We start from the raw sequence: 20,963 nt of genomic DNA, 5'->3' as shown, positions 1-20,963 counted from the left end.
AATACTTTCCGGATGCACTGTATATATTCGCCATCTTTTCCAATGTACCTCAGTTCTGTTTTGGACTGAAGTTTTTAAAAGACATATTGTTGTTGTTTTTTTTTTTTTTTGCCTTTTTATTAACCAACTTTCAAGCATGTGGGGTGGAATGGTATGCAAGTGAAGGAAAAACTAAATATGGGAGACCAATTTGTTGCATGTGAACAATGGCCTGTCCTTATCGAAATTGTTCCAGCAGGAAGAAGGAGACCAAGAAGGAGAAGTTTGGTGCATCTTAGAACATGTTAGTGACTCTACAGTACCGCAATGGACCGAAAAGGTTTGAAGTTATTTTTTTGCACAGCTGAAAGTGGACTGTGTTCTTAAGCATTGTTAGAAGAGCTATTTTTGTTGACATGATAATGACGGGCTTTTTGAGCAATGGAGAGAACACAGGCTGTCCTTAGGGAAAAATGATCAACACTGCTGCTGTACATGGGCAGATTTTTAATTTTTACAATTGTTGAAAATCCTGAGCGTATGCATTTTTTTTTTTTACAAACAATGGCACAACAACAAGCAAATTCATGTCTATCTACACACATTTCAAAACACTGCAAGAATGCAAAATGCCATGTGGCTGTTATTCGCCTTGTATGTAAACCAGATTTTTGGATTAATTTTATGTCGCTTATTATGTTAATGATCCAGAGTTAATCTTTGTTTGGCTGGGACTATAAACAGTAACTCTAAGTTAAAAAGCTTCAATGGTCCACAAAGGAAATCTTTACTAAGGGTACAGTGTCACCTGCAGGCAGGAACAAGCACTGACCTGACAGGAAAGGAACTTTGATGTTTGCCTGGTCAAGATTATCTTCCCACGGGTTTCAGTGTATGTCTATACTTGTCAGAAAAGATAAGTGCAGAAGCCATAGTAGAACAGGCAGCTGTAGGCTTACAGGCTTCATTCTTTTATTTATTGATTAATCTGTAAAAATACCTTGAAGTTGCTATCACTAATAGTTCAAAGTGCTCTCCGGATTCAGTGAACATAAACATGCTCGAGCTCAGTTAATCCAATTCAGCATCACAGATAGCCATAGCCTGTCTCCACAGTACCAGACACAAGGCAGGGACCAATCCTGGAGGGGTTCACCAGTCCATGCCAAGGTCCACACAGTTAGCAGTTTAGCCTAACTTATGCATCTTTGAGTTACAGAAGCAAAACTAAAGTACCCATTGGATAGCCAACACAGAAATAAAGAGAAAAGGACTGGGTGCAGGTCAGGATCCCATGATGCTGAATTCTGGAAGCAACTATGCCACTCCACAACATGCAATTTTCACAAAAGCATCTTCATAGTATGTTTGGATGATTAACATCTCATGCACCTTAGGCTGGCCTTGAGTGAGAGAAGGACCAAGCAAGACAGAGAGAATGAACAGGCGAGCAAGTGTGTGATGGACTGAGTGGGTGAACAAGTTCCATGAGTGAATATTTGATTGACTAAGTGAGCAAGGAAGAAAGAGAAAGCAAGTAAGTGAAAATGCACATGAGTGAGTGAGCACAGACCTTTACAGTCCCTTTTTAAATTAGGCTCCATTGCTGCCTTTAGCTGAGACCATTTCATTATGAAGCTTGTTTTTATTTTTGCAGGTGTCACACCTGCGTGCCTGAGGTTCACCTAATGGGCTCATTAAAAGTAAGCCCTACCATTCTGGGATACGAGGGGGCAATGTCACTGACAATATATTCTCTTCCATCTCCCACAGCCCTGAGAGTGCCTAGTGAGGACAACTGACTCCATGACCTTCTAGTCAGGCTGCTATAAAGTTGAGATGCTCCCAGCATGGGTTGTCTCATTCTGGAATGAAACTCCCATCCAAATATTGACCACTTGACAGAGCATTGAACTGCTCTGCTTTGCTGCTCTTACTTCTGATGCACCTTTATGTGCCATCAAGCGTTTATTTTGGGAACATTATACTGTATATATTAAAAGGGGTGACCTGACTGGTGCACCAATATTTATTTTTGTGGACTGTGTGTTTCCTTGGTTGATAACACAGGAAATTTATATAAATAAAAAAGTGCCATAATTCAATTTAGAACATTCATTATTTCTTTTAATTTTCTTTATCAGACATCTATCTTCTTGTCAATTGTTTTCTATCATAAATATAAGTACTTTATTTTAAAAATTGTAGTTAAAGATGAGCAGGCATGCAATGGATTCAGAAGGTACTTTTAGCACACTTCATTGTGTTGGAGATTTAATTTTAACTACATAAATTTGCCATCAATTTAGACTGAACCCGCAATGACAAAGCGAAAATTGTTTTCAGAAAGGTTTGGAAATTTATTAAAAATGAAAAACTGGAATCTCTCATTCATATAAACATTTAGACCCTTCATCCAGTACTGTGTAGAATCCATAGCAATTATGACTTCAAGCCTTGTTTCTTGGGGTAAGTCTCTACAAGCTTTGTACAACTGGATTTGGAATGTTTATCCCATTCTTCTTTGCAGATCCTCTCAAGCTCCATTAGATTGATTGGGAAATGTCTGTAAACTGCCATCCTCAGGTCTCTCCACAGATGTTTTATGTAGTTTAAGTCTGGGCTTTGGCTGGGCCACTCTAGTTTAGTCAGAGACTTGTCCTGAAGCCACTCCAGTGTTGGCTTGGCTGTATGCTTCATGTCATTGTTGCCCTGAACAAAGAAACATCACCCAAGTCTGAGGTTGCATGCACTCAGGAGTAGATCCTCTTCAAGGACATCTCTGTATTGTATTTGGCTGTATTCATCCTCCCCTCAATTCTGACCATCTTGATGTCCCTGCCACTTATAAGCTCCCCCTTAGCATGATGCTGCCACCACTATGCCTCACCTTAGGGTCATCAACACCTCATCACCTCACCTGATCATCAACAGACATAGTGCTTGGAGTTCATCCCAAATAGTTTAATTTTTGTGTTGTCAAACCAGGGAATCTTCTTCCTCATGTTCTCAGAGTAGTTTAAACTGTTCTGTGCCATTTATACCTTTTTATGCTTCAGTCTAGCCACTCTACCATAAACGCCTGATTGATAGAGTACTGCTGAGATGGTTATCCTTTCAATAGCCTCTCCCATCTTAGTCAAGAACTTCTGAAGCTCTGTTAGAGTGACCATTGAATTGTTTTTCACCTGCCCTACCAAGGCACTTCTTGACCAGTTATTCAGTTTGTCCAGATGGCCAACTCTTGGAAGAGTCTTGATAGTTCTAAGCTTCTTCAATTTCACAATTATTGAGGCCACTGTGCTCACTGAAACACTCAAGGCGTTAGAAATGGATTTATATTCTGATCTGTGCTTCACTATAATTTCATCATGGATGTCTTCAGTTCCATGGACTTCATGAGTTGTTTTTTTCAGTTTTTGGTGTTTAGTAAATTTGCAAACCTTCTGAAAAGATCTTTGCACTTTACAGATTATTGAGTATAGCTAGAAATGCAAAAATGACAAATATATTTATTTAAAATTAAATTTACAACACAGAAAAGTACGTAGAAAGTGAAGGGATCTGAATACTTTCTTAATTCACTGTATGTGCAAATTAAAGTACTCTACACAAATGTCGCTAATTCAATGTCATCAGTACTTACGTGTCTCTTTATTATAAAATCAATACAAGACTTTTTTCCTGCGACGAGATGTGATTTTTTGAAGAGAGATCTTTTGAAAAGAGACAGAGAGACACTTTCACTTTCCACGAGATGGACAAGTCATGTCATACTTACAACCTTTGAAGCAAATCCCGTGATACACATGCGGAGCAGGTTAGAGAGAATGGAAGTAGGAAAATTCGAAAGTCCCAAAAAATGAGAGTAAAGATTGTATTAGAGCAAACAAACTGAAAATATTACTCTGTGAAATAACAGAACAGTGAAAAGAGATCAAATATTCAGATGCTGTACAGGCTTTTAAGCGTTAGTAGCGCCGTGTGAGATGCAGGTCACATGGCATGGCAGCAGCAGCAATCCAGCAGCTGATCGAGCAAAGAGGAGGTAAAAAAAACAACTTTATTTGTTTTCCATTGTATCACCGTTTTAGAGGGGGTTTCGGAGGAGTCTCCTTGGGGTGTGTTCAGCTCCCCTCTTCTCAACATGAGCGACAGAGATATGAAGTGGCTGGCATGTAGCACAGGCCGAGGGGTCGGCAAGCAAAGTGAGCAGGGGGCGCAACCCCCTAGTATTTCTTAAAACATGACTTGATCAGGCAGAAACACACAGCCACTCATTCAATTTTGTGTCCAAAAGTATTCATACCTTTGACCAATTCTCTAAATTTACTGAAAAAAATATTACATTAAAATTTTATTCTGTTTCAAAACACTGAAATGGAAATTTTTTAAATGTGACTTTGCTTTAGCCAGAAAAAAAATCTTAAAAAGTGAAAGAAATGTGCTATTTGAGTAAGTATTCAAACCCCACACTTTAATGTTTTGTAGAGCCACTTTTTAACAGCAATAACAGTCTTTTGGCTCATTCTTCCAGCCAGATTTGCTCCTAGCTGTTCAGGTTATCTGAATGATGCTTTTCCACTGAAATGTTTAAGTAGTGCTAAAGAATATCAAATAAGCTGAAATCAGGGCTTAAACTGGCCCATTGTAGGATATTCCTCTTTTTGTACCTTGAGCCTCTCTAAGGTTACTCTGACCTTATGCTTGAGATCATTTCCTGCCAAAATATGAACTTCAACCCAAGCTTCAGGTTTTTAGCAGACAGAAATGGGTTCTGTTGCACTGTTTGATTGTATTTTTTAATCCACTTTTTGTAACCTGATGCCCAGTCTGTGCTGAGGAAAATCAGAGGGTCATTTAGATGGGCTAAGCCCCAATACCCCCCAATATCATATAGAGCCCCTGAGCCATGCAGACAGGTTTTCTTACTTGTTGGATTTTGGAGAATTTATCACAGCACACACCTACCCTAGCATTTCATATGCTCCCCTTACCATTCTGGGCTGAAGCTAAGCCTGACACCATGATATACTGTAATGCTGCCACCCTCATACTTTACTATATGTATAGTGTCTTCCACAATGTGACCAGAGTTAATTTGCACTACACATGTCTGTTTGAACACTGGACTAAAAGCTCCACCTTGGTCTTATCCAACCACAAAACCTTTTCCCACATTGCAGTTACAACATACAATAATTTTTGGTAAACTCCAGATGTGCCTTCCTGTGTTTCTTTCTTAGTAATGCTTTCTTTAGTATCACCCTCCCAAGACAGTATTGTCCAGAGCATTTAGTATGTTGACTGGTGCACCTTTACTCCAGTCTCAGCTATTAATAATAATAATAATGATAATAATACATTTCATTTATACAAGGCACCTTTCTAAGCACTCAAGGACACAGAACAAACAATAAATAAATAAAAAAGGACATTACAAACAAAATGAAAACATCAGAAAATAAAGAAAATATGAAAGTTTAAACCAAACAAAGCTGCTGTAATCATAAAGAAAAAGCCATTTTAAACAGACAGGTTTTAAGTTTACATTGGAAAGTTGAAAAGGATTCAGTATGTCTAAGCTCAGTAGGTAGTGAGTTCCAGAGCTTGGGAGTAGAACGGCTGAATGTTCTGCTGGACTCTGTAGCTCCTTCAAAGTGTTTGCTGGAACCTCAGTGGCTTCTTTCAAGACCCCTTTATTGGCCAGAGAGTTCCTGATAATTGAACCAACAGCGCCCACTAGGTCACCTATACAATTGGCTGCTGTTTTATACCCTTCCCCAAATTTATTCATTTGTAATTTTGTATCTCTGACTTCTCCAGAATATTCTGTAGTCCTCATTTTTAGATCTGTCCATCAGATTCATAATCTGAATAATCCTGACAGTGAGTTTTATTTGTATACAGAACATGTGGCATTCTTTTTAATGCTTTACTGATTAAGGACAAATTATGTCCTCTTTAGACAATTGTTTTCCATCTGTGCCATCGACACAACACAAAGATTGAATGCTTGAACAGTAGATTTCCTTTTTTTGTCTTAAAACTAGGAGGCTTCGCCCCCTGCTCGCTTTGCTTGCCAACCCCCGTTTTTGTTTTTCCGGATACACACTTTTAAGATTTTTTTTTTCTGTGAATTGTTGCTATTTCATTAGTTTTACTTTTATTTCAGAACTTCTGTAAAAACAATTGGGTGGCATGGTGGCGCTGCTGCCTCACAGTTAAGAAACCAGGTTCGCTTCCCGGGTCCTCCCTGCGTGGAGTTTGCATGTTCTCCCCGTGTCTGTGTGGGTTTCCTCCGGGCGCTCCAGTTTTCTCCCAGAGTCCAAAGACATGCCGGTTAGGTGGATTGGCGATTCTTAATTGGCCCTAGTGTGTGTGTCCTGCGGTGGGTTGGCACCCTGCCCAGGATTGGTTCCTGCTCTGTGTTGGCTGGGATTGGCTCCAGCAGACCCCTGTGTTTGGATTCGGCGGGTTGGAAAATGGATGGATGTAAAAACAATATTCGAGTTCCAATGTGCTGAATCTTTTTAATGAGTTCAGTGAGACGTGTTTGATGACTTTGTACCATCATCCAATATAGGTTTCTCTGTTTTGAGTTTCAGCGCAGACAAAACGATCTACATCATCAGCAGTTAATAATTTTTTTGCAAAGTAACCAATAAATGCATGTAAACTCCGTTTTTGAAATTCTTGACTTTTTTTTGACTTAAACTTCAAACCCTTACAATATTTACATACTTCTGACATATCATCTATGTCCATATATTCAAACTCTATTCAGTTTTCATTATTTATAACCTGCTCTGCATGACGTTTTACTTTATTTTCTACTCTGTCTTTTATTTCTGACCTTGCTTTATCCTACTTTTGTTTAAATGACACCTGGTCTATGGTGATTATTTTCCCTTTTTTAAGTAATAATTTCCATTTGTTTGCGCTACTGCGATCTTTACTTTTTTTTTATACTTTCAAATTTTCCTGCTTTCATTTTCTTTAACTTTCTCCACATGTGTATCACGCCAACGTTTTTTTTGAGCCTTTCGAATTCCACTGCTTTCATAATCTCTAACTTGCTCTGCATATGTATAGCGCCAATGTGCAGATTGGACGTGCTTTTTTTTTCCAAATCCACTTTTTCCAGGCTGATCATTACTTTCCTTATTTTCTGAATTTGCACCTAGATTATTCTTTTTTCTTTTTTGTCTCTCCAATGCTTTTGAGTCACTTTTCTGTGCACTGCTTTCTTTTTTGCATAGTTGTGTACGTTTCATTTGTAACGTATTGTCCTTATACGCTTTATATGCGCTGAGAGCCCTGGATTTGTGTGCGCTCAAAGCCAAAACACGACTGAGTGTGTTGCTGCCCGTGTTCTTATTTGGTTGTAAGTAGGGCGTGTCTTGCAAGATTCTCATGTTCTACATCATCGCGAGACGGTCTTGGGTTAATCTGATGGCACAAAGTCTCATGTTTAAGGTCCCTGCGAGACACTCCATGGCCAATCTCTTTAGTCTCGCTGGTCTTTTAAGTGTCTTCTGTGATTTTATAAGATCCCCTCTGGTCGCCCTACTGTTTCTCTCCAGGATTTTTTTTTATAATAGAGAGATATATTTCTATCATAAAACAATGTTGCATTATGACTGCAATATAGAAACGTGTGCAGAAAGTGAAGGGGTCTGAATGCTTTCTGAATCTACTGTATGTGCAAATTAAAAAACTCTATACACATCTGGGATTAAATCACTTCGAGATCTGTACATAGACAATGTTTTTCCATCCTACGAACAATTACACTCCAAATTTAACTTACCAGCAACACATTTCTTTCACTATGTTCCAATTCGAAACTTAGTTAAACAGAACCTGTACAATTTTCCACGTAGACTTATCTTGCTCAATTGGAAAAATCCTAACCCTCCTATTCTAAGTCAGTGGGTAACTGATGTTATATATTATTTGAAACTGGAAAAAATCAAATTTGCACTTAGAGGATCTGTACAAAATTTTTTTTAAAACCTGGCAGGATCTAATCAATAACATTTTAAAATAAGCATTTAAATTGAGAAAGCAGGTTCTCTCCCATCTTTTACTCTGTTTATCTTTATTCATTTATTATTTTATCTATTCATTTGTCTTTACTAGCATTAAATTTTACACTGCTGGCCTATCTCTCTTTCTGAGGGGTAGGGGTTGATTTGTTTCAAACCTTTTTTTTTTTGTTAAAACTCGAGTTATGTGTATGTGTTGTTTTATTTTAATAAATTCAGTAAAATAAAAAAAAAGTTAACACAAAGTAACCCTTGTGATGTTATGGAAAAAAAAACTTTCCTCTGTTTTCAGAGAAGTCCTTCTCGGAGACCAGATGAAAATGTAGAATAATTCCTTATTTGCACATAGTTATGAACAAATGTCTCAGTCCATGGAGTAAGCAGTCAATAAAACAATTTTATATTTTTATAGTTTTCCATTGCCATTATCTAATACATCATGTCATCTGACTCTTAATATGCAGAATTGTATCATCTTAGCCAATCAACCACAGCCACCAGTAACTTCATATATACAATATGTCGATTCTTCTATTATTCTAAACATCGATTTGTTATGGTGTCCTACAGGTTTTCCCATTGAACTCATCACCGCTTCATAATACAGCTGTTTGGGCTTTCTCACTAGTTTCTTCTCACTTTCTAGGAGGGTGTTTATTACTCATTTACTTCATTTTAACCTCATTAATTACTTTGATGGTTCCTATTAAGATAAGGCAAACCTCACCTGTTCAAGGTTTAAGTCACATTTAGTTAATCCTTTAGTTACCTTCAGTCCTTTTCTTTATGCTTTAAATGATCCATTGATACAACTTCATTTAAATATATAATTGTATTAAATTGTAAACATTACCATGTTTTGATTAAAGATATTTGATTAAAATTGTCCTTCTATTAAAATGATTCTAAAATACTTATATATAGGATATGAAAATAAAATAAAAAATTGCAGTTTCCATTGACTTTGGTAAAGGTGATTGTGATACCTTGAAGTTATGACGTGTAATGCTTGGGTTAGATGCGTACACCCCTTTGGAGACCTGTTTTATGAGGTTGTGGCTGACACTTTTCCAAGGACTAATTGCATCCTAAGAGAATAAGAAGTCATATTCCTGATGACCCATTTCTGGAGTTTACAGCAGTTCCAAACATTTCTGTTTACACTACACAGCATGTGAATATGAAGCAGGGTGAAAGAGCTGAATAGTATTATTAAGTGAAATGTTGTTCACCAGTGTTGTCATGATTTGGTATAATTTTGGGTCCTCCAAAGTCACCAGTGTTAACTTCTATCATTAGGTCTGCTTACAGTGCTGCTAGGACCGTGGAATCTGAGGTCAGTGCCCATGCGTAATCGACGCAACAGAAAAGGACAGCTATGAGTACAGATACCAAATCTCTGAAGTATTCAAAGGTTATCTTTGTGCTCTTTTAGAGGGTCAGCTCAGGTTCGATGGTTGGGAGACAAAGTCAGAGAAGCGAGATTGCGTTGGTTTGGACATGTGCAGAGGAGAGATGCTGGGTATATTGGGAAAATGATGTTAATGATAGAGCTGCCAGGTAAGAGGAAAAGAGGAAGGCTTAAGAGGAGGTTTATGGATGTGGTCCGAGAGGACAGGCAGGTGATGGGTGTGACAGAACAAGATGCAGAGGACAGAAAGATATAGAAGAAGATGATCTGCTGTGAGGGAACCGCTAACGGGAGCAGCCAAAAGAAGAAGAAGAAGATTTTTGTGCTCTTTTCTCACATTTACTTTCAGATGGTTATTGTCTCTCATATTTACACTTTGGGTTTTGCTTTATATCTTTTATTTTGTTTTATCTTTGTTTTTACACACATCTCCCAGTTTTTGCTCAAAAGCTTATCTGCGAGTTGGCTGACAGAAGGAGTGCTACTAAATGCTGTATTGATGACTGAGTCATACAGTATGTATTGCAGCTACTGTGTGAATCTAGTGTTCTGGGTCTGAATCTTGTGTGGAGCTTGCATGTCCTCTTTGAGCTAGCATGGGGTTTCCTCTCACACCTTTAAAGAAATGCTGTTAGATGAGTTAATAATTCAAAATGTATGACTGAGAGTATAGATGGGTATGTTTGTGAGTGGGTATAAAATGACCGTTTCTTAGGCTAAATCCAGAGGGAAATCTTACCTAAATCCTTACATCATTTTAAAAATAACATTAAGAAAACGAGCTACAGAAAAAAAAAAACACCATTGTGGGTTGAAGGCCAAACTTCTTTTAAAAGAATTATTTTACCCTAAAACAACATCCTTCCATCCATCCATTATCCATCTATATCCTAACTACAGGGTCACGGGGGTCTGCTGGAGCCAATCCCAGCCAACACAGGGCGCAAGGCAGGAAACAAACCCCAGGCAGGGTGCTAAAACAACATAAACTATTTTTACAATATGTATGCAATCCCAAGGTATAGATCAATACTCAGGTACATAAGTGAATGAACGAAATGGGATGTGTTTGGCACATTTTAAGGCTTTTGCTTTCACATTAAGTACAATATTTTTAATCATAAGAACAAGAATAGTATTTTTTTTTAATTATTTAAAAAAAATATCAATTTTACAACACAATTTTCAGTGTCAAATTAATGTATACCATAATTATGAAAACATATTTTGACTTGAAAAATATGAAATTTTATCCTTTAACGTCTGAGTCTGTCTTGCTGGAAGTCATCAATGTATCCAGCTGTTGGGCACCTTTTTTCAGAAACAGAACTGACAAGCCAAGAACTCAATAACAGACAAGAAACCTTCCCATGTTCCTGTGGCTCCAGAGCCAATGATGATAATTATATCCTCCTGTCCCTATAGCTTCTTATATCTTAATTAAACCCTCATCAAAAACAAAGGTTTTCACAAATGTTTGTGTCTTAGCCACCATTACCTGCTTCAAGATGTGCATGTGAGTATTTTAGGTCTAGCATTACAGTTATCCAGGAGGATCTGCCGCTTTTAAACACATAAATGTATTTCTAATGCGGTGTTTTTCAACCAGTGTGCCATGAGAGCTACCCAGGTGAGCCATAGAAATAATAGTGTAGAACACCTGGGTCAAAACCTGAGTAGGACAAGATCCTCAGATGGTCGAGACCTGTCTAAGAAGGACAGGACTACCTGGAGAAGCTGGCATAAAATCAGCTCCTCAATCCCTGTTTGGAAGACACAACACTTAGAGCACTTTGGACGCATCTCCTGGGTGCTAGAGTCCATTTGACTAGGTGTGTGGTCACCAGCAGGTCTCGCAGGGTGCACAAGTTGCCTTTGTGGCAGAAAGGAGTGGGCAGAGAGACAAAGCATCTGGGAGATGCCAGCAAAGTGCTCACTAAGTTCTGTGTCTATGAATGCTGATAGCTGATCTCGGAGCTGCTTTTTTATTGGCTTCTCCGATAATCCAATCCCTTTGGACAGTTGAGCACATGTATGAGATATACAGTAATATGTTTGTGGTAAGTAGAATAATGGTGTGCCTTGGGATGCTTTTGGTTATAAAAAGTGTGCCACCACAAAAAAAAGGTTTGGATACACTGATCTAATGTATACTGTATAGAGTTCTTCAACTAACTAATACAGTTAATTGCTATTGTCAGAAACTCATCTCTGAGGAGTCAATGGGAACGAAGCCAGCAAATATGGGCCACTCAGTGCAAAGTATGTTTGCCTTGTATAAGAAAAGGTAGAAGTGAAACTCTTTTGGAGTTTAACTAAAACAATTTTTTTTAGATTCAGGGTTAACACGTACAAAAAAAAAAAAAAATCAAAATTCATGAGGATTAAAATGAGTCTGTGGAGGAGAAATAACATAAAATTAATTATTAGGGATTTCAGTGTAGTTGGCTTCATTTTCATATATCTCTCCTTGCATGTAATGTGGAATAAAATGAAGACAGTCCATCACTTTAATGGATTAGATGTGCCTGTCATTTATTAAATGGTGTGTAAAAGCCCAATTAGAAATTTTCTGAAAAATTAGAATATGCTTGTCTAGATAATTCAGAGGACATAGAATGTATCTGCATCCTGGAGGATCTAAGTGATGAGGGAAATGCAGTTTTGCTTAGAAGCTTTCAACAGATTAGGAATTAGAGCGAATTAGAGTTTAAGTATAAGAGGGAAGAAGGGGGTGGGGAGGAAGACAAGGCAAGAGAGAGAGAGAGAGAGAGAGAGAGAGAAAAGGAAAGTGGAATTTTTGTCTGTGATCAGCACTGAGCGCCCTGCTATTTTCTGACTTGCTGCTCAAACTGCAGGAACAGCACAGCAGAGATCCCCAGTGACGATGGGTGAGTGTCCGACTTCTCTATACTTGTAGATCTCTCGGAATGTTGAGATTTTAAAAAGCAAGGTCAGCTGGTGATGTGATAAGAGGCTACAATACAGAACTACACTTCAGCAATACATTAATGCAGAGGTTTACAACTTCTACTTATTTACTTGTAAACTGCTGTTTATTATGTTAAGGAAAGCTATTCCCAGTCATGGACCAAAATATTAGTCCTGCTTTCAGATTGTTTTGGTCTTCCTCCCCAGAGACCTGCTGCCTTGTGGAGTTGTTTCATCTGTTTCTTAAGCACTTATATTTTTAGTTCTCTAGGTAGTGGGGATGACAGAGTGCTGATAGCTTTCCACTGGGTCTCATTTTAGAATCTCTGAGTAAAGCTTTGGAAACAATAAAGAACACAGAATGGACCGATAATGAGGAGCATATAATGGAACAGTTTGAAATTCTGCTGACAGCTGTCAAAGAAAAACGTGAGTACTTTACAGAGTTATATTCAAAGATTATCCATAATCAAGTGGTGAAACATTAAAAGTCAGAGTATGTCTACTCCAGAAGAGAACTTCTCATCAAAAAAGATAAGACAGGATATGTCCATGCAACACTCAAGTGAGGACATCATTTAGGTCTTGCCCACCTGTCAGAACACACAGTATACGAATACAGAGCATGTTCACATAATTTACCTGGCCTTTATAGAATTTATCATCATTCGTCAGCCTATGATAATAAGAGCACTGTGGGTATACAAGCATCGCTCAACAAAACAGATAGAACACTGCTGTTATTGGAACAAGCGTGCTCATTAACACATGCAGACGAGAGCCTACTAATTATGAAAGTCACTCATCAGAACACACGGTTAGGAGCACTATAGTGTCATCAGTTAGGGAAATCACTATCAAGACTGACAGTGATCATCAGAACACTCCGGCGCTGCTGCAAAAATGGGCATCACTCATCAAGGGTGGGGGGCACCTCCTGTTAGAGTACCGGAGAGGCTGTCATTGCTCATCGTCATCATTCATTGGAGCACACAGGTGACAGCAATATATAGATTGTCATCAGAACACACATTCAGGACTGCTGTACAGGTGATCATCACTCACCATGATGTGGAACATTAGCCATCTGCTGGGAACAGTGCAAACGTGAGCATCAATCATCAAAACACAAAACTGAGAGCATTATAAATATGAACATCTTCCACCAGGCTATTATAAAGATTGAAAATTAACAACTGAACACACTCACATGGGATACCTGTCTTATGATTCTGACATTTTGGAATGTGCTGAGTGTTTTTTTATGCGTATTTTTTCTCATTTTCATTTATTTATTAGTGTTTCTTTGCTGCTATTGTGTATTATAATTGTGCTTACTGCAAATCTTTCACATGCCCTGTGATGAGAGGTCTATGGCACAGTGGTATTTTAAAATAAATAATCGTGTCCCGCGAAGTGCAGACTCCGATCGGGTGTGGATTTGTGTGACTGTGTTTCACTCCAGGGTTGTTTGGGGTGCTTGGCTGATTGCGCTTACATGTGCAAATGCAAGTGGATTAGTCACACCTTGGAGTAGGATAAAAAGTAACCTGTATGGCAGAGGGCAGAACAGAAGGAAGTATCGATTAAAAGGAACATATGGAGGTTAAAGGGAAAAGAGACAAAGGCAGGAACAGAATGGAGTGGGTGCAAAGAAATAGAGCCCCGGAGAAGGAGCATGTACCTTCAAATCTTAGAAAGCAGCACCGAGGCTCATGGTTTTTAAAGGAAATGCTTGCCTTTGTGTTTTAACCTCATTTTATGGAGATATTTACAATGTATTTGGATATTTTAACCTCCACAATCTATATATAATTCACTAAGGCAAGACACCCATGGAAAGCACACCGGAAGGGGCGTGGATTCACTAAGCCACCAACAAGTAAGACGCCCATGGCGCATGCAGGAAGGAGCCACACCCACCAACTTCAAGACCATTGGATACGACAACAACTCGCAGAGCCATGCCCACCAACTCGGACGCGACGACACAGAAAAAACTGCGTCATTTATATTCGTCTGTCATAGAGGCCACATGCACCTCCGAGCAAGGTTGACTGTTCATAGAGGCATGTTTCTTGCGGAGGTGAATCGTCATATGCAGCGTGTAAAACGGTTTGCGAGGGGTATCCCATGGGATCCTTAAAACAATCCTTTACAACTGGGGTTAAAACACAATGAAGTAAGCAGTCTTTAAAAACCGAGTTTTTGGTTACGACGCACGACGGCGTGCACCATAGTGAACTGTTTTACACGCTACATACAGCAATTCGTGCTACTATCGTGGTCTTGTGTCTTGGTGGATTATATATAGAAAAGCAGCCAAAACCGCACAGAGCAATGAAAAGTCTACGTGAGTCACAGGTTCAAGTGCGTCTTCTTCAGTCACGGACAATTATATGTTGCTCTCTCCAGAGTTCCATCTTTTCATTCACTTTCTGTTGTATCCTCAAACCCCTCCCTTTTTAGACAACTGTGTCTTTCCAGAAGTGTTCAACCATCAATAAATAATTATGCGGCATTTGTTATGCCGCGGGTTCACTATTGTGTTGTATTTTGCTCTCTCCAGAGTTCCATCTTTTCATTCACTTACTGTTGTATTCTCACACCAACCTGTTTTAGACAACCGTGTCTTTCCAGAAGTGTTTAGCATTTAATAAATAATAATGCATGAGATTCAGCGCGTGTCTACCTGGCGCAGAGAGGCGTGGGTAAGCCGTTGAACCCCATTCGGGCTGCAAACCGTGGAATTCCCACTAAGTGCGACTCATACGCTCCACTGGTTACGTCCCTACCCTTTGTACACACCCCCCTCCCACCTCGCTACTACCGTGGTCGGGTGTCTTGGTGGATTATATATAGAAAAGCAGCCAAAACCGCACAGAGCAATGAAAAGTCTACGTGAGTCGCAGGTGCATCTGGACTCTACACAGATGACAACGACTCAAGTGACGAGTTGGAGGTGGGCATATGAGCGGGCAGTGCATACTGAACGAGAAATCAGCAGAGTAGCATGACGGAGGGAGCTGAATGGACGTCCTTCTCCTCTCCTCCCATTCCACCCTCCGCGCCTGAGCGCCGTGCACCCCCATCCCTCCGTCTGGCAGGAGAAGGCGCGATGGCGGTCCGCCACTTTTCAGTCACGGACGATTGTGTGTTGGTTCGTTCCGTGCATTGTTACAATGTTGCTTTTCTTGCTGATTTATTACATTACCGATTTTTCAAATGTTAATTTTCTCCCTGTGCTTAAAAATCATTAAAAAACCGGCCTGATTATGCGGCGTATGGTACGCCGCGGGTTGGCTAGTTTTCATTAATTTTATGGATTATTCATTTTTTGGAATGATTTAAAGCAATGCACTTTTGGACGCTGTTTTTTGTTTTGCTTTAATAAAAACACTGGCAATTTTGCACCAACCCCTTGCTGAATTTGTGTCTCCACTTTTGCTGAGCTCATCTCAGTACATGATTATCAGCAGTTACAGATTGAATAGGCTCCTGGATGCAGTGAGGGAGGGTGGAGCTCCCTGGCCATGGCCATGTTGTTGCAAGCAACAAACTCTCATTGCTAGGAGGTTGTAGCATGTGACATCATCAAGTATTCTGACCCAGAGTGGGACAGTATATGTTTAAGGAATAGATAAACAGAGCAAACCCAGGTCAAAACCAAAAATCAAAAATCAATAACAGAAGAAAAGAACCTAAGTACCAGGAGATTAAAGAGTCTTTTAAGGCTTATATCCATCAATCTTGGATATAGAAGAAATGTCGCTGCTGTCCTAAATATGGTTGAGCTTACATGTGTCATGCTACTTGGAGAATTCTGGGATGTGGTCACCATGGGAACACCCAATGCTGAAGCTCCAGACTGGTGATTCCCCACATAAGTTACCAAGTCCTGTGATAGATAGTACATTTTAGGGACCTTCAAAGCTAGACTGGATGTTATTTTGGAAGAAGTAAGTGGATAGGACTGGTGGGCTTTGTTTGGTTGAATGGCCTGTGCCCATTCAGATTGTTCTAATGTTCTAATAAATTAAAGATTGTGTTGCAGCATAACAGTAATCATTTTTTAAAACCATCCTCAAACTGGAAACTACTTTTTATGACCTGAGATTCCCAAAAACCTCCTTTGCTCACAAGGTGAGCGAAATCCCAACACAGAATCAAAAACTGCTGCTCTTTTAACAAAGGAGACAGTTTTATATTATATTATATTATATTATATTATATTATATTATATTATATTATATTATATTATATTATATTATATTATATTAAATATGTTATTACTAGCCGACGCCCGCCGTAGCATAGAGCGGTGTAAGAATAGGAACGGAAAACGGTGAGAAAGGAATTCAGCAATCAAGAAGAAAGAAATACTTCTTGAAACACGTAGTTGTGAATAGGTGTTTGGTAGTCCGAAGGAGGAATAGGAATCGAGAAAAGCGGCGTGGGGGTGTATGGGAGGCCGCAGAGAGCGTGGGGAAGGGTTTGGAAAAGGATGAATAAGAATCGAGAAATGCCGTGCCGGCTGCGTATGGGCGGGACTGGGTTTGAAGAGTAAGCAGGATGAACCAGAAGAGAAATATATATAAGAGATTTTATATTTATTATGTTTCGGGTCATTCATTTTGTTATGACTGAGAGTTGCAAAACACTAAAGGAATTTAAAAACATTTCCAATAAGGCCTGCTAAAGAGAGAATCCTGTCAAAAAACCCAGCTAGATAAAAAAAAAGGTCCACGTAGATTCTTTATAAAGTAAAATGTTTTATTCTCACAAAATGCTCTGTTTTCTGACCTTGCCTTGGATTACTATAATGGGTCTTTGTTTTCCTTGGATTTCCTTTTACTGGTAACTCCTTTATGCCTTTTGTGCTTTTTGGAGCTTCAAACAGAGAGTTTTTCATTTTATAAAGATTCTGTGTGACCCTTTTCAAATTTAGCCTGGGTTTTTGGCGGGATTTCTCTTTTCAAGTGAGCATTATTGGAAGTGTTCTTGGATCTCTATTGTGCTTTTGGACTCTCAGTCATAACACTAATAATATTTTTGGAATCACTGACCATAAACTTTTCCAGATTGATGTATAATTTCTTCATATATTTTCAAGAAAATCAACAAAAAATTGATACAAAACACAGATCACAACATTAAGACGGTGACAAATTTTCTGCGGCACCCACAATTTTGTATTTGTGACTACAAATCTTGTGTACACAGTTAGAGCTTTGCATATATTATTTTTAAAGTTTTTATTTTGCCATTTGTTTTAGTCTTTGACATTTTAGGTATGTTTGACTTACTAGCTTTTAACCACTGCATGTTGTTTGAGTACCATTCTTTCTTCATCACCTTGTCCTGCTTTAAACCTGCTTTTAAACAGCTCTGGCAGTACTGTGAAGGCAGATGTTGATATTTAAACTCCTAGGTGAGAGCTCTACAAAGGTGAACATCACCCATTGCACATTAGAGATAATAGCAGAAATAGAGGGTACAAACCTATAAATACCTGGGAGTGCAGCTGGATGACAAATTGGACTGGGCTGCCAATACTGATGCTCTGTGTTAGAAAGGTCAGAGCCGACTATACTTTCTTAGAAGGTTGGCATCCTTCAACATCTGCAGTAAGATGCTGCAGATGTTCTACCAGACAGTTGTGGTGAGTGCTCTCTTCCATGCGGTGGTGTGCTGGGGAGGCAGCATAAAGAAGAAGGATGCCTCACGCCTGGACAAACTTGTTAAGAAGACAGGCTCTATTGTAGGAGTAAAGTTGGACAGTTTAACATCTGTGGCAGAGCAACGGGCATTAAGCAAACTCCTGTCAATCATGAAGAATCCATTGCATCGACTTAACAGTATCATCTCCAGGCAGAGGAGTAGCTTCAGTGAAAGACTTTTGTCACTGTCTTGCTCCACTGACAGACTGAGAAGATCGTTCCTCCACCACACTGTGCAACTCTTCAATTCCACCCCGGGGAGTAAATGTTAACATTATTCAAAGTTATTGTCTTGTTTTACATGCATTTTTATTATTAAATTATTATTATTTAATTTAATATTGTTTTTTGTATCAGTATATTGCTGCTGGATTATGTGAATTTCCCCTTGGGATTAAAAAAAGTATCTATCTAGCACTATTAAGACTGGCATTGATTTTCACAATTCACATTTTAGGCCCACTGTGCAGATGAACATTAGGCATCAAAGCATACAATTGAGAGTGCTATAAATGTACACATCTCTTACCAGTGTAATTTTAAGACTGAAAACTACAAATCAGAACACTCAATTGGTATCACTTTGAAAGTGGATGTCAGTCAGAACACTCATTTGAGAGCTCTGTAGACTGAGACTGATCCTCCAAATATAGAAATGGGCCCACTGTGAAGGTGAACACAACTCATCAGAACACACAATTGAGAGCTTGTTAAAGGTGAACACAAGGCCGTCTTAACATATGGGCACAATGGGCACTGGCCGGGGGCCCCAGGACCAAAGGAGCTCACAATGTTTCTGATGCCTATGAATATTTCTGTTTTGCTATCAAAACAGGGGCCTCAGTGCACTACTTTGACGGTTGCCTATGATGCTGTTAAATCAGCCCTATTACCGTCAGAGTACTACAAAGACTGACACTGATGGAAGGGGAATAAACATGTAGCAGCACTAGGGATTAATGGACTCCATTTCTTAGCTGTCCTGAGGGTATTGCCCTGAGTGGACATCTGCAAAGGGTGCAGGGGCTGCTGGGGACAAGAAGGGCCAACAGGAACTTTAAAAGGGAGCCAGCTAAGCAGCCAAAGGAGCCCATTGTATGTGTTTGTGTTTACCCATTTGTCTTGTCTGCCATAACCCCAGTGGAATATTGTTTATACCTTGGATCGTGAACCTGTAAGGCTTTATGAACTATCTTGTGCCTGCCTGTTGTGTGAGAAGTGTTAGATTGGTCATCAGAGGGAGTGCTCCCCAAATCTCATCACCCCTCACGGTATCAGGACTACCAGTAGGATTTTTTAGTACATTTCTTACGGAAAGCTGTTCCCGGGATCGTCATCTTTTACTCCATACCCCTTCTTCCGTTACTGCTACATTGGAACTGTGTTAAGACATTGTCGTGAGTGTTCATTGTTAGTTGTTTATTGTTGTGTGTTAGCATTTGTTATTGCTGTAGGGGAAGGAGAGGGTTACCTGTTTATTAGTTGTTTGTATTTCCTTGTCATTCAATATATCATATAGTTATTTATTAGATTTGCTGTTAATTAGTGTTTCTGTGTGTGAGTGGTGCAAGTCAAACCGACGTCGAATGTGAATCTGAGCAGCACCGGAACACTACAAACAGACATCACTCATGAGAATACCCAAACAAGAGCTCTATAAAAGTGGACATCACCTCTTATACATTACACATGATGATACTATAACGATTAACTTTAATCATCCATTGACCACTGTAACGATGAACACCATTCATCAGAGCACACATCTGGGAATACTAGAAAGGTGGACATCTACAGTAACTTTAGACAAGTCAGGCAAGAACACTGTAAAAATTGACATTTGTGAGCCACAAGGAGACATTGCAGTACCCCAAACCCCAGATACAACTGCACAGGCACAGTTTCAGATGCCAATAAAGACATTTATTGCCACAAATACCTTAATATATTAATATGACTCTCCACTCCACCCAGGTGAGCTCCATCCGACTACTCTCCCCACTCTGACTCTCCAGCTCAAGCAGAACAGCTTCCTGTATACCAAACCCAGGAGTGCTTCTGGTGCTATCACATTGCATCCGAGTCAAGCCAAATTTCCCCGTGACTGGGGAGTCTGCCTCCAGCAGCTCCACCTAACAGCACCTGAGGGCCCTAACAGGGCTGCCCACCAAAACTACAACTGCCACACAGTCCTGCAGGTGTCCAAACGGGATGCACACCGAAGAAATGTCACCACCCAGTGTACTGGGGAAGCACACTGTCCTGGGAAGCAGTCTCCCCCTGTCCATTCTTTATAATGGCCACTTGACCAGAAAGGGTACCACTAACCAACCTGGTCCACCCGCATCCTTCCATTAAAAAGACCTCCTAGTCAGGTAAGGACCCATTTATCCCAGCAGGGATGTTAGCCAACTCATGTTGTCCATTATTGCTCAGAAGACTCATCTGGGGTCACTGTAAAACAGGATTGCAGGTCTCAAAACATTTGGTAGAGAACGCTATCAAGATTGATATTGATTGTTAGAACAAACATGGGGACGCTATAAAGTAAAATATAATCCATCAGAATATGATAAATATTGAGAGTGCTTAGTGCACACACAGAGATGAGACCACTGTAAAGGTGGACACCACCTGTTAGCACAAAGATAAATAGGGAGTTTGGGAAGCAAGAGCAATATGAAGACTGACGCTGCTCACAATGAGTGGAGATGAACATGCGGGTAGGACTATTATAGAGCCTGGTATCAGTTATCAGAACTCAAAGATGAAACAATTAGATATGTTCACAACACACATGCCAAGTCAATAAAAATAAGTTCATTGCTTGGTAGAAGTAGGGGAAAATAACTAAAATGAGAGATGGAGCTT

The 20,963-nt window shown here is 39.5% G+C and overlaps 1 protein-coding gene across 3 annotated transcripts in view; it reads left to right on the top strand.

Moving 5' to 3' along the window:
• The first annotated feature begins 12,243 nt into the window (after positions 1-12,243).
• si:dkey-191g9.5 (rap1 GTPase-GDP dissociation stimulator 1) overlaps positions 12,244-20,963 on the top strand; it is a 57,539-nt gene continuing 48,819 nt past the window's right edge. For 2 of the 3 annotated variants that reach the window (XM_039768022.1, XM_039768032.1), the window contains exons 1-2: positions 12,244-12,332; positions 12,694-12,801. In XM_039768022.1, coding sequence (XP_039623956.1) covers positions 12,329-12,332; positions 12,694-12,801 — 112 coding nt within the window. In that variant the 5' untranslated portion in view covers positions 12,244-12,328. Of the gene's footprint in view, positions 12,333-12,693; positions 12,802-20,963 lie in introns of those variants that run through there. The other variant, XM_039768026.1, reaches the window with a different exon arrangement.

The sequence above is a fragment of the Polypterus senegalus genome, chromosome 1, assembly GCF_016835505.1.
Source record: "Polypterus senegalus isolate Bchr_013 chromosome 1, ASM1683550v1, whole genome shotgun sequence".
Classification (NCBI taxonomy): domain Eukaryota; kingdom Metazoa; phylum Chordata; class Cladistia; order Polypteriformes; family Polypteridae; genus Polypterus; species Polypterus senegalus.
The sequence above is the reverse complement of the archived record's forward strand: the minus strand, read 5'-3'. Positions and strand labels throughout refer to the sequence as shown.